Source organism: Salmo salar, chromosome ssa21 (assembly GCF_905237065.1).
Source record: "Salmo salar chromosome ssa21, Ssal_v3.1, whole genome shotgun sequence".
In the NCBI taxonomy this organism is placed as follows: domain Eukaryota; kingdom Metazoa; phylum Chordata; class Actinopteri; order Salmoniformes; family Salmonidae; genus Salmo; species Salmo salar.
Window position 1 is genome coordinate 42,259,585 of NC_059462.1, and position 14,528 is coordinate 42,274,112.

Genomic DNA, 14,528 nt, shown 5'->3' on the forward strand with positions numbered 1-14,528 from the left:
TTGTTTATACTACCTCACACTGCTGTTGTTTATAGTACCTCACACTGCTGTTGTTTATTGTACCTCACACTGCTGTTGTTTATTGTACCTCACACTGCTGTTGTTTATAGTACATCACACTGCTGTTGTTTATTGTACCTCACACTGCTGTTGTTTATACTACCTCACACTGCTGTTGTTTATAGTACATCACACTGCTGTTGTTTATAGTACCTCACACTGCTGTTGTTTATTGTACCTCACACTGCTGTTGTTTATAGTACATCACACTGCTGTTGTTTATAGTACATCACACTGCTGTTGTTTATAGTACATCACACTGCTGTTGTTTATAGTACCTCACACTGCTGTTGTTTATTGTACCTCACACTGCTGTTGTTTATAGTACCTCACACTGCTGTTGTTTATAGTACATCACACTGCTGTTGTTTATAGTACCTCACATCACACTGCTGTTGTTTATTGTACCTCACACTGCTGTTGTTTATAGTACCTCACACTGCTGTTGTTTATAGTACCTCACACTGCTGTTGTTTATAGTACCTCACATCACACTGCTGTTGTTTATAGTACATCACACTGCTGTTGTTTATAGTACATCACACTGCTGTTGTTTATAGTACATCACACTGCTGTTGTTTATAGTACATCACACTGCTGTTGTTTATAGTACATCACACTGCTGTTGTTTATAGTACATCACACTGCTGTTGTTTATAGTACATCACACTGCTGTTGTTTATAGTACCTCACATCACACTGCTGTTGTTTATAGTACCTCACACTGCTGTTGTTTATAGTACATCACACTGCTGTTGTTTATAGTACATCACACTGCTGTTGTTTATAGTACATCACACTGCTGTTGTTTATAGTACATCACACTGCTGTTGTTTATAGTACATCACACTGCTGTTGTTTATAGTACATCACACTGCTGTTGTTTATAGTACATCACACTGCTGTTGTTTATAGTACATCACACTGCTGTTGTTTATACTACCTCACACTGCTGTTGTTTATACTACCTCACACTGCTGTTGTTTATACTACCTCACACTGCTGTTGTTTATAGTACCTCACATCACACTGCTGTTGTTTATAGTACATCACACTGCTGTTGTTTATAGTACATCACACTGCTGTTGTTTATAGTACATCACATTGCTGTTGTTTATACTACCTCACACTGCTGTTGTTTATAGTACCTCACACTGCTGTTGTTTATAGTACATCACACTGCTGTTGTTTATAGTACCTCACACTGCTGTTGTTTATAGTACCTCACACTGCTGTTGTTTATAGTACATCACACTGCTGTTGTTTATAGTACATCACACTGCTGTTGTTTATAGTACATCACACTGCTGTTGTTTATAGTACCTCACACTGCTGTTGTTTATAGTACATCACACTGCTGTTGTTTATACTACCTCACACTGCTGTTGTTTATACTACCTCACACTGCTGTTGTTTATACTACCTCACACTGCTGTTGTTTATACTACCTCACACTGCTGTTGTTTATACTACCTCACACTGCTGTTGTTTATACTACCTCACACTGCTGTTGTTTATAGTACATCACATTGCTGTTGTTTATACTACCTCACACTGCTGTTGTTTATACTACCTCACACTGCTGTTGTTTATACTACCTCACACTGCTGTTGTTTATACTACCTCACACTGCTGTTGTTTATACTACCTCACACTGCTGTTGTTTATACTACCTCACACTGCTGTTGTTTATACTACCTCACACTGCTGTTGTTTATACTACCTCACACTGCTGTTGTTTATAGTACCTCACACTGCTGTTGTTTATAGTACCTCACACTGCTGTTGTTTATTGTACCTCACACTGCTGTTGTTTATTGTACCTCACACTGCTGTTGTTTATAGTACATCACACTGCTGTTGTTTATAGTACATCACACTGCTGTTGTTTATTGTACCTCACACTGCTGTTGTTTATAGTACCTCACACTGCTGTTGTTTATAGTACCTCACACTGCTGTTGTTTATAGTACATCACACTGCTGTTGTTTATAGTACATCACACTGCTGTTGTTTATAGTACATCACACTGCTGTTGTTTATAGTACATCACACTGCTGTTGTTTATAGTACCTCACACTGCTGTTGTTTATAGTACCTCACACTGCTGTTGTTTATTGTACCTCACACTGCTGTTGTTTATTGTACCTCACACTGCTGTTGTTTATTGTACCTCACACTGCTGTTGTTTATAGTACATCACACTGCTGTTGTTTATAGTACATCACACTGCTGTTGTTTATAGTACCTCACACTGCTGTTGTTTATAGTACCTCACACTGCTGTTGTTTATACTACCTCACACTGCTGTTGTTTATACTACCTCACACTGCTGTTGTTTATAGTACATCACACTGCTGTTGTTTATAGTACCTCACACTGCTGTTGTTTATTGTACCTCACACTGCTGTTGTTTATTGTACCTCACACTGCTGTTGTTTATAGTACATCACACTGCTGTTGTTTATAGTACCTCACACTGCTGTTGTTTATAGTACATCACACTGCTGTTGTTTATTGTACCTCACACTGCTGTTGTTTATACTACCTCACACTGCTGTTGTTTATTGTACCTCACACTGCTGTTGTTTATAGTACATCACACTGCTGTTGTTTATTGTACCTCACACTGCTGTTGTTTATTGTACCTCACACTGCTGTTGTTTATAGTACATCACACTGCTGTTGTTTATTGTACCTCACACTGCTGTTGTTTATAGTACATCACACTGCTGTTGTTTATAGTACATCACACTGCTGTTGTTTATAGTACATCACACTGCTGTTGTTTATAGTACCTCACACTGCTGTTGTTTATTGTACCTCACACTGCTGTTGTTTATAGTACATCACACTGCTGTTGTTTATAGTACATCACACTGCTGTTGTTTATAGTACATCACACTGCTGTTGTTTATAGTACATCACACTGCTGTTGTTTATAGTACCTCACACTGCTGTTGTTTATAGTACCTCACACTGCTGTTGTTTATAGTACATCACACTGCTGTTGTTTATAGTACATCACACTGCTGTTGTTTATAGTACATCACACTGCTGTTGTTTATAGTACCTCACACTGCTGTTGTTTATAGTACCTCACACTGCTGTTGTTTATAGTACATCACACTGCTGTTGTTTATAGTACATCACACTGCTGTTGTTTATAGTACATCACACTGCTGTTGTTTATAGTACATCACACTGCTGTTGTTTATAGTACCTCACACTGCTGTTGTTTATAGTACATCACACTGCTGTTGTTTATAGTACCTCACATCACACTGCTGTTGTTTATAGTACCTCACACTGCTGTTGTTTATAGTACCTCACACTGCTGTTGTTTATAGTACCTCACACTGCTGTTGTTTATAGTACCTCACATCACACTGCTGCTGTTTATTGTACCTCACATCACACTGCTGCTGTTTATAGTACCTCACTCACACTGCTGTTGTTTATAGTACATCACACTGCTGTTGTTTATAGTACATCACACTGCTGTTGTTTATTGTACCTCACATCACACTGCTGTTGTTTATAGTACCTCACACTGCTGTTGTTTATAGTACCTCACACTGCTGCTGTTTATAGTACCTCACATCACACTGCTGTTGTTTATAGTACATCACACTGCTGTTGTTTATAGTACATCACACTGCTGTTGTTTATAGTACCTCACACTGCTGTTGTTTATTGTACCTCACACTGCTGTTGTTTATAGTACATCACACTGCTGTTGTTTATAGTACATCACACTGCTGTTGTTTATAGTACCTCACACTGCTGCTGTTTATAGTACCTCACATCACACTGCTGTTGTTTATTGTACATCACACTGCTGTTGTTTATAGTACATCACACTGCTGTTGTTTATAGTACATCACACTGCTGTTGTTTATTGTACCTCACATCACACTGCTGTTGTTTATAGTACCTCACACTGCTGTTGTTTATAGTACCTCACACTGCTGTTGTTTATAGTACCTCACATCACACTGCTGTTGTTTATTGTACATCACACTGCTGTTGTTTATAGTACCTCACACTGCTGTTGTTTATAGTACCTCACACTGCTGTTGTTTATAGTACATCACATTGCTGTTGTTTATACTACCTCACACTGCTGTTGTTTATAGTACCTCACACTGCTGTTGTTTATAGTACATCACACTGCTGTTGTTTATTGTACCTCACACTGCTGTTGTTTATAGTACCTCACACTGCTGTTGTTTATAGTACATCACACTGCTGTTGTTTATAGTACATCACACTGCTGTTGTTTATACTACCTCACACTGCTGTTGTTTATAGTACATCACACTGCTGTTGTTTATAGTACCTCACACTGCTGTTGTTTATACTACATCACACTGCTGTTGTTTATACTACCTCACACTGCTGTTGTTTATACTACCTCACACTGCTGTTGTTTATACTACCTCACACTGCTGTTGTTTATACTACCTCACACTGCTGTTGTTTATACTACCTCACACTGCTGTTGTTTATACTACCTCACACTGCTGTTGTTTATACTACATCACACTGCTGTTGTTTATACTACCTCACACTGCTGTTGTTTATACTACCTCACACTGCTGTTGTTTATACTACCTCACACTGCTGTTGTTTATACTACCTCACACTGCTGTTGTTTATACTACCTCACACTGCTGTTGTTTATACTACCTCACACTGCTGTTGTTTATACTACCTCACACTGCTGTTGTTTATACTACCTCACACTGCTGTTGTTTATACTACATCACACTGCTGTTGTTTATAGTACATCACACTGCTGTTGTTTATAGTACATCACACTGCTGTTGTTTATAGTACATCACACTGCTGTTGTTTATAGTACCTCACACTGCTGTTGTTTATAGTACATCACACTGCTGTTGTTTATAGTACATCACACTGCTGTTGTTTATAGTACATCACACTGCTGTTGTTTATAGTACATCACACTGCTGTTGTTTATAGTACATCACACTGCTGTTGTTTATAGTACCTCACACTGCTGTTGTTTATAGTACCTCACACTGCTGTTGTTTATAGTACCTCACACTGCTGTTGTTTATAGTACATCACACTGCTGTTGTTTATAGTACATCACACTGCTGTTGTTTATAGTACCTCACACTGCTGTTGTTTATAGTACATCACACTGCTGTTGTTTATAGTACATCACACTGCTGTTGTTTATAGTACCTCACACTGCTGTTGTTTATAGTACCTCACACTGCTGTTGTTTATAGTACCTCACACTGCTGTTGTTTATACTACCTCACACTGCTGTTGTTTATAGTACCTCACACTGCTGTTGTTTATAGTACCTCACACTGCTGTTGTTTATAGTACATCACACTGCTGTTGTTTATTGTACCTCACATCACACTGCTGTTGTTTATAGTACCTCACACTGCTGTTGTTTATAGTACCTCACACTGCTGTTGTTTATAGTACCTCACACTGCTGTTGTTTATAGTACCTCACATCACACTGCTGCTGTTTATTGTACCTCACATCACACTGCTGCTGTTTATAGTACCTCACATCACACTGCTGTTGTTTATAGTACATCACACTGCTGTTGTTTATTGTACCTCACATCACACTGCTGTTGTTTATAGTACCTCACACTGCTGTTGTTTATAGTACCTCACACTGCTGTTGTTTATAGTACCTCACACTGCTGTTGTTTATAGTACCTCACATCACACTGCTGTTGTTTATAGTACCTCACACTGCTGTTGTTTATAGTACCTCACACTGCTGTTGTTTATAGTACATCACACTGCTGTTGTTTATAGTACCTCACACTGCTGTTGTTTATAGTACCTCACACTGCTGTTGTTTATAGTACCTCACACTGCTGTTGTTTATAGTACCTCACACTGCTGTTGTTTATTGTACATCACACTGCTGTTGTTTATAGTACCTCACACTGCTGTTGTTTATACTACCTCACACTGCTGTTGTTTATAGTACATCACACTGCTGTTGTTTATAGTACCTCACACTGCTGTTGTTTATAGTACATCACACTGCTGTTGTTTATAGTACCTCACACTGCTGTTGTTTATAGTACATCACACTGCTGTTGTTTATAGTACCTCACACTGCTGTTGTTTATAGTACCTCACATCACACTGCTGTTGTTTATAGTACATCACACTGCTGTTGTTTATAGTACATCACACTGCTGTTGTTTATAGTACCTCACACTGCTGTTGTTTATAGTACATCACACTGCTGTTGTTTATAGTACATCACACTGCTGTTGTTTATAGTACCTCACACTGCTGTTGTTTATAGTACCTCACACTGCTGTTGTTTATAGTACCTCACACTGCTGTTGTTTATAGTACCACATCACACTGCTGTTGTTTATAGTACCTCACACTGCTGTTGTTTATAGTACATCACACTGCTGTTGTTTATAGTACCTCACACTGCTGTTGTTTATAGTACATCACACTGCTGTTGTTTATAGTACCTCACACTGCTGTTGTTTATAGTACCTCACACTGCTGTTGTTTATAGTACATCACACTGCTGTTGTTTATAGTACCTCACACTGCTGTTGTTTATAGTACATCACACTGCTGTTGTTTATAGTACATCACACTGCTGTTGTTTATAGTACATCACACTGCTGTTGTTTATAGTACACTCACACTGCTGTTGTTTATTGTACCTCACACTGCTGTTGTTTATAGTACCTCACACTGCTGTTGTTTATAGTACCTCACACTGCTGTTGTTTATAGTACCTCACACTGCTGTTGTTTATAGTACATCACACTGCTGTTGTTTATTGTACCTCACCACTGCTGTTGTTTATAGTACCTCACACTGCTGTTGTTTATAGTACATCACACTGCTGTTGTTTATAGTACATCACACTGCTGTTGTTTATAGTACCTCACACTGCTGTTGTTTATAGTACCTCACACTGCTGTTGTTTATAGTACATCACACTGCTGTTGTTTATAGTACCTCACACTGCTGTTGTTTATAGTACCTCACGTCACACTGCTGTTGTTTATTGTACCTCACGTCACACTGCTGTTGTTTATAGTACCTCACACTGCTGTTGTTTATTGTACCTCACACTGCTGTTGTTTATTGTACATCACACTGCTGTTGTTTATAGTACCTCACACTGCTGTTGTTTATAGTACATCACACTGCTGTTGTTTATTGTACCTCACACTGCTGTTGTTTATAGTACCTCACCCACTGCTGTTGTTTATAGTACCTCACACTGCTGTTGTTTATAGTACATCACACTGCTGTTGTTTATAGTACATCACACTGCTGTTGTTTATAGTACCTCACACTGCTGTTGTTTATAGTACCTCACACTGCTGTTGTTTATAGTACATCACACTGCTGTTGTTTATAGTACCTCACACTGCTGTTGTTTATAGTACGTCACACTGCTGTTGTTTATAGTACGTCACACTGCTGTTGTTTATAGTACCTCACACTGCTGTTGTTTATTGTACCTCACACTGCTGTTGTTTATAGTACCTCACACTGCTGTTGTTTATTGTACCTCACACTGCTGTTGTTTATAGTACCTCACACTGCTGTTGTTTATTGTACCTCACACTGCTGTTGTTTATAGTACCTCACACTGCTGTTGTTTATACTACCTCACACTGCTGTTGTTTATTGTACATCACACTGCTGTTGTTTATAGTACCTCACATCACACTGCTGTTGTTTATAGTACATCACACTGCTGTTGTTTATAGTACCTCACACTGCTGTTGTTTATTGTACCTCACACTGCTGTTGTTTATTGTACCTCACACTGCTGTTGTTTATAGTACCTCACATCACACTGCTGTTGTTTATTGGGGGAATAGTCTGGGTAGCCATTTCACTAGCTGTTCAGGGGTCTTATGGCTTGGGGGGTAGAAGCAGTTTGAAGCCTCTTGGACCTAGACTTGGCGCACTGGTACTTCTTGCCGTGCGGTAGCAGAGAGAACAGTCTATGTCTAGGGTGGCTTGAGTCTAACAACACAGTTGTTAATAGAAGAGATGCATAAAGAAGTCCAGGCTCATGACGCATTACAAACAGACCCTCTGGGATTGGTTGCAGGACAGTGACCTGAAGCAGTACTGGATGCCAGACAGTCAGTGTAAGGAGTGCTACGACTGTAACGAGAAGTTCACCACCTTCCGCCGACGCCACCACTGCCGGCTCTGTGGACAGATCTTCTGTAGCCGCTGCTGCAACCAGGAAATCCCTGGCAAGTTCATGGGCTACACGGGTGAGTGCTTTGGGGAGGGGGGAGGCTCACAGGAGTGGGTGGTGGGGGGGGGGCAGCCCTGAAAGTTGTTCCCAAGGCAGGGTCACAGTGTGTTGAAGGCCACAGGCCCTACTAGTTTCAACTCCAGTTTGAATTCAATGCATTGTTGTACCTGTAACTTAGATGTGTTACAGGAAACACTAGGTCTACCTCTGGGGATATGTATACACAGAGGCCTATGGGCACTCATAGCATGGTGTGTGTGTTTTCTGCTGTGGTTGTGTGTGTTAGCGAAGTTGGATTTTGGGTAAGTTGACTGGTTGACCAGTAGTGTTTGAGCACCCCTTGTTTGAAATAGCCCGAACATTGCTGTGATGTTTCATTGGTCTCAAATTCTCACATCTGTTTGAACTTTTGATGATGCTGTGATGTGACCTAACCATGCCATGCAGTGACCACACCACAGTAACCACAATACTGCCTCCATTCTAGCTCATAGCAGGACCCGCTCTTCCTCTCACTGACTCCTCCTCTCTCGGTCTCTTTCCCTTCCTCCATTGCACCTACCTACCTATCCCTCTCTCGTCTCTTGTCTCTCTCTCCTCTCTCTCGTTCGTTACTGTGTGTAGGAGACCTGCGGGCCTGCACCTACTGCCGTAAGATCGCTCTGAGCTACTCCCAGTCTGCAGACTCTGGCTCCATAGGAGAGGACCTGTCTGCTCTGTCTGACTCCTCCGTCTGCATCCTGGAACCCAACGAGCCTCGCACCCCGGTCGGAGGTCGCAAGTCCAGCCGCAACATCTTCCTAGAGAAGGACCTGACCTGGCAGAGGTGAACTAAGAGGAGACAGAGAGCAGAGGAACCTCTGTGAGGAACCATGCATGCCCCACAGAATGAAATAGATCAATATATAATAACATGTTATTGTATCTCTACGGCATGCACACCTCCCTCGCATGGACCCCTAGTTAATCATTCTGTTCCCCTCATACATAAGATGCATGCACACCTCCCTCGCATCAACTTCCAGTCATCTATTTGTTCCCTTACCTCACCTTTTTTCTGTGTTTTCTCTCTGTGTAAAGACTCCGTGTTTCCCTCTGTGTAAAGCCTCCGTGTTTCCCTCTGTGTAAAGACTCCGTGTTTCCCTCTGTGTAAAGACTCCGTGTTTCCCTCTGTGTAAAGCCTCCGTGTTTCCCTCTGTGTAAAGCCTCCGTGTTTCCCTCTGTGTAAAGCCTCCGTGTTTCCCTCTGTGTAAAGCCTCCGTGTTTCCCTCTGTGTAAAGCCTCCGTGTTTCCCTCTGTGTAAAGCCTCCGTGTTTCCCTCTGTGTAAAGCCTCCGTGTTTCCCTCTGTGTATAGCCTCCTCCGTGTTTCCCTCTGTGTATAGCCTCCTCCGTGTTTCCCTCTGTGTATAGCCTCCTCCGTGTTTCCCTCTGTGTATAGCCTCCTCCGTGTTTCCCTCTGTGTATAGCCTCCTCCGTGTTTCCCTCTGTGTATAGCCTCCTCCGTGTTTCCCTCTGTGTATAGCCTCCTCCGTGTTTCCCCTCTGTGTATAGCCTCCTCCGTGTTTCCCTCTGTGTATAGCCTCCTCCGTGTTTCCCTCTGTGTAAAGCCTCCTCCGTGTTTCCCTCTGTGTAAAGCCTCCTCCGTGTTTCCCTCTGTGTAAAGCCTCCTCCGTGTTTCCCTCTGTGTATAGCCTCCTCCGTGTTTCCCTCTGTGTATAGCCTCCTCCGTGTTTCCCTCTGTGTATAGCCTCCTCCGTGTTTCCCTCTGTGTATAGCCTCCTCCGTGTTTCCCTCTGTGTATAGCCTCCTCCGTGTTTCCCTCTGTGTATAGCCTCCTCCGTGTTTCCCTCTGTGTATAGCCTCCTCCGTGTTTCCCTCTGTGTATAGCCTCCTCCGTGTTTCCCTCTGTGTATAGCCTCCTCCGTGTTTCCCTCTGTGTAAAGCCTCCTCCGTGTTTCCCTCTGTGTATAGCCTCCTCCGTGTTTCCCTCTGTGTAAAGCCTCCTCCGTGTTTCCCTCTGTGTATAGCCTCCTCCGTGTTTCCCTCTGTGTAAAGCCTCCTCCGTGTTTCCCTCTGTGTATAGCCTCCTCCGTGTTTCCCTCTGTGTATAGCCTCCTCCGTGTTTCCCTCTGTGTATAGCCTCCTCCGTGTTTCCCTCTGTGTATAGCCTCCTCCGTGTTTCCCTCTGTGTATAGCCTCCTCCGTGTTTCCCTCTGTGTATAGCCTCCTCCGTGTTTCCCTCTGTGTATAGCCTCCTCCGTGTTTCCCTCTGTGTATAGCCTCCTCCGTGTTTCCCTCTGTGTATTCCTACTCTCATCTTTGTCTTTTCCTTCAAATGCAGAGTTGAAGAGACAGAGGAGAGAGACACACTAAGCGCTCTTCATCCCCCATGTCCTCTCCCTCCCTGCCCACTCTCCTCCGCCTGTCCTCCTTTTCTTCCCCTGTATACTGGGTGGGTTCTTTCTCTCAGCATGGTCCACTTTCATTGGATGTCTTTAATTGAAAACCATCTCTCAGGAATTTTTCAGATCCATTTTCTAACCATAAATTGTCAATGCAAAAAACAAGCAAATTATGAAAAGAAATTGGGTTGTGTTTTTCAAAGACAGATCTTGTTTGATTTTGTCAGAGAACGCATGCTATTGTGTAATTGATTATCGCTAATAACATTCCATCCCATTAAACCATGTGACTCGCTTTGAGCTAATAACATTCCATCCCATTAAACCACGTGACTCGCTTTGAGCTAATAACATTCCATCCCATTAAACCATGTGACTCGCTTTGAGCTAATAACATTCCATCCCATTAAACCATGTGACTCGCTTTGAGCTAATAACATTCCATCCCATTAAACCATGTGACTCGCTTTGAGCTAATAACATTCCATCCCATTAAACCATGTGACTCGCTTTGAGCTAATAACATTCCATCCCATTAAACCACGTGACTCGCTTTGAGCTAATAACATTCCATCCCATTAAACCATGTGACTCGCTTTGAGCTAATAACATTCCATCCCATTAAATCACGTGATTTGATCCAATCATCAGTGTGATACTCTTGCTCCTAACGACATGTCTCAGAGAAAATATTTGTCCCTTTCTCTCCTGGTGTAGAAAAACTCCCATTGGGGTGAGAAAGAAGTGCTGTTGTTTTTATGACCATTCAAACTCCTCTGACAGCTTGTAACAGTTTTGGCTTTCTTTTATTTTGAGTTGAGCCTTACCCTTCTAGATCTACCATATTAACACTTCTGCATACGTCTACCATAACTAGTTACAGTAGTGTTACATGGACGTCAAAGGATTTAGTTCAGGTATGAATTAGTTTGCATGTGTGTCAGTTAGAGTCACCAGGAGTCTCAGAGCAGAGATATGAATTAGTTTGCATGTGTGTCAATCACCAGGGTCTCAAGCAATATGAATTAGTTTGCATGTGTGTCAGTTTGATTCACCAGGAGTCTCAGAGCAGAGATATGAATTAGTTTGCATGTGTGTCAGTTTGATTCACCAGGAGTCTCAGAGCAGAGATATGAATTAGTTTGCATGTGTGTCAGTTTGATTCACCAGGAGTCTCAGAGCAGAGATATGAATTAGTTTGCATGTGTGTCAGTTTGATTCACCAGGAGTCTCAGAGCAGAGATATGAATTAGTTTGCGTGTGTCAGTTAGAGTCACCAGGAGTCTCAGAGCAGAGATATGAATTAGTTTGCATGTGTGTCAGTTAGATTCACCAGGAGTCTCAGAGCAGAGATATGAATTAGTTTGCATGTGTGTCAGTTAGAGTCACCAGGAGTCTCAGAGCAGAGATATGAATTAGTTTGCATGTGTGTCAGTTTGATTCACCAGGAGTCTCAGAGCAGAGGTATGAATTCTAGACTGACTGGGCTACAAGAGGATGGAGGCAAGTCCCCAATAAGGAAGCGGTGAGTGTCTGCTTTTGGCCCATATTTTTATAGAACCCTTTTACAGCTAGTTTTTTCCCAACTCTGTTTAGGGCTTGTATTTTGGTGCCCTGTTCTCTGATGGTGCACCCTACAGAGAGAGATGTACGTTATAGATACAATAGTATGTGAACACCCCTTTAAAATTAGTGGATTCAGCTATTTCAACCACACCCGTTGCTGACGGGTGTATTAAATCGAGCACACAGCCATGCAATCAGTGACTTTCAATGTAGCACCGTCATAGGATGCCACCTTTCCAACAAGTCAGTTCATAATATTTCTGCCCTGCTAGAACTTCCCCGGCCAACTGTAAGTGCTGTTATTGTGAAGTGGAAACGTCTAGGAGCAATAACGGCTCAGCCGCAAAGTGGTAGGCCACACAAGCTCACAGAACGGGACCGCTGAGTGCTGAAGCTCGTAGCACATAAAAATCGTCTCTGCTCAGTTGCAACACTCACTACAGAGTTCCAAACTGCCTCTGGAAGCAACGTCAGCACAAGAGCAGTTCGTCGGGAGCTTCATGAAATGGGTTTCCGTGGCCGAGCCGCTGTGCACAAGCCTAAGATCACCATGCGGGATGCCAAGCGTCGGCTGGAGTGGTGTAAAGCTCTGGAGCAGTGGAAACACAATCTCTGGTGTGATGAATCACACTTCAACATTTGGGAGTCCGACATACGAATCTGGGTTTGGCGGATGCCAGAAGAACGCTACCTGCCCCAATGCATAGTGCCAACTGTAAAGTTTGTTGGAGGAGAAAAAATGGTCGGGCTGTTTTTCCTGGTTCGGGCCCCTTAGTTCCAGTGAACGGACATCTTAACGCTACAGCATACAATGACATTCTAGACAATTCTGTGCTTCCAACTTTGTGGCAACAGTTTGCGGAAGGCCCTTTCCTGTTTCAGCATGACAATGCCCCCGTGAATAAACTGAGTTCCATACAGAAATGGTTTGATGAGATCGGTGTGGAAGAACTTGACTGCCCTGCACAGAGCCCTGACCTCAACCCCATCGAACACCTTTGGGATGAATTGGAACGCTGACTACAAGCCAGGCCTAATCACCCAACATCAGTGCCGACCTCACTAATGCTCTTGTGGCTGAATGGAAGCAAGTCCCCGCAGCAATGTTCCAACATCTAGTGCAAAGCCTTCCCAGAAGAGTGGAGGCTGTTATAGCAGCAAAGGGGGACCAACTCCATATTAATGCCTATGATTTTGGAATGAGAAGTTCAAGGTTTCTCCCCACATGCACACACATACTCAGAGAAATAGGGTGCAGAATGCCCTGCAGGTCCTGTAATGCCATCCCTGTCATATCCAGGTCAGCCAGTGTGACCAACCTGTCCCTGGACCGGTCTGGCTCCTCCATGGTGCCCTCCTATGACAGCTCAGTGAGCCCCCAGACCAGTAGGACCATGCCCAATCCTGACCACAGTGAAGAGGAGAGGAAGATACTGCTGGTAGGGATGCTATCTCTTTCTTTACTTTTCTTTCCCCTTCTATCTCTCTCTTTATCCCTTTCTCTCACTCTTTCCAGCTTGTCCTTACGCTCTCTCTCACTCTCCCTCCATTCTCTTTCTAGCCCTGTCTGTATATTTTTCCACTCCATTCTTGACAACGCATACAATAAAAACTGATTTTTCACTGACTGACTTTCATGACATGTAGGACTCATCCCAGCTCAAAGACCTGTGGAAGAAGATTTGTAACAACAGTACTGGCATGGAGTTCCAGGACCACCGCTACTGGCTCCGTACATACCCCAACTGCATTGTGGGGAAGGAGCTGGTCAACTGGCTGCTGAGGAGTGGAACCATCTCCACCAGGTATAGACATACTGTATCATGGCTACCTGACTGATGTCTGAATAACGATATTGTATAAAGAAGAGATTACATGAGTTAGAAAATGTTCTCTCTTGCCTACATCTTTCTCACTCCTCCACTCTCTCTCGCTCTTCCGTCCGTCCGCCACTCACTCACTCTCTTTCAGGGCCCAGGCGATAGCCATTGGTCAGGCTGTGGTAGACGGTCGTTGGTTGGACTGTGTCACTCACCACGACCAGCTGTTCAGGGATGAGTACGCTCTCTATCGCCCCCTCCAGGTGAGATACTGTTTTGTGGGAATAAGGGGACGAGCCTGCCTACTTCTCCCTATAGCCACTTGGTTTATTACATGTAGCCACTCATCCAACAACTTTGTGCAGTAGTGATGCCACTGCAGCCGAAGGGCGCTAAAAGCTC

The 14,528-nt window shown here is 42.9% G+C and overlaps 1 protein-coding gene across 8 annotated transcripts in view; it reads left to right on the forward strand.

Annotated features, from left to right (window-relative positions):
- The window catches only part of LOC100380630 (1-phosphatidylinositol 3-phosphate 5-kinase), a 54,319-nt gene that overhangs the window by 16,307 nt on the left and 23,484 nt on the right, over positions 1 to 14,528 (forward strand). For all 8 annotated transcript variants that reach the window (XM_014165290.2, XM_014165291.2, XM_014165294.2 and 5 more), the window contains 6 exons: positions 8,182 to 8,353; positions 8,962 to 9,163; positions 12,176 to 12,265; positions 13,607 to 13,745; positions 13,954 to 14,111; positions 14,278 to 14,389. In XM_014165290.2, the coding sequence (XP_014020765.1) occupies positions 8,182 to 8,353; positions 8,962 to 9,163; positions 12,176 to 12,265; positions 13,607 to 13,745; positions 13,954 to 14,111; positions 14,278 to 14,389 (873 nt within the window). The remainder of the gene's footprint in view (positions 1 to 8,181; positions 8,354 to 8,961; positions 9,164 to 12,175; positions 12,266 to 13,606; positions 13,746 to 13,953; positions 14,112 to 14,277; positions 14,390 to 14,528) is intronic.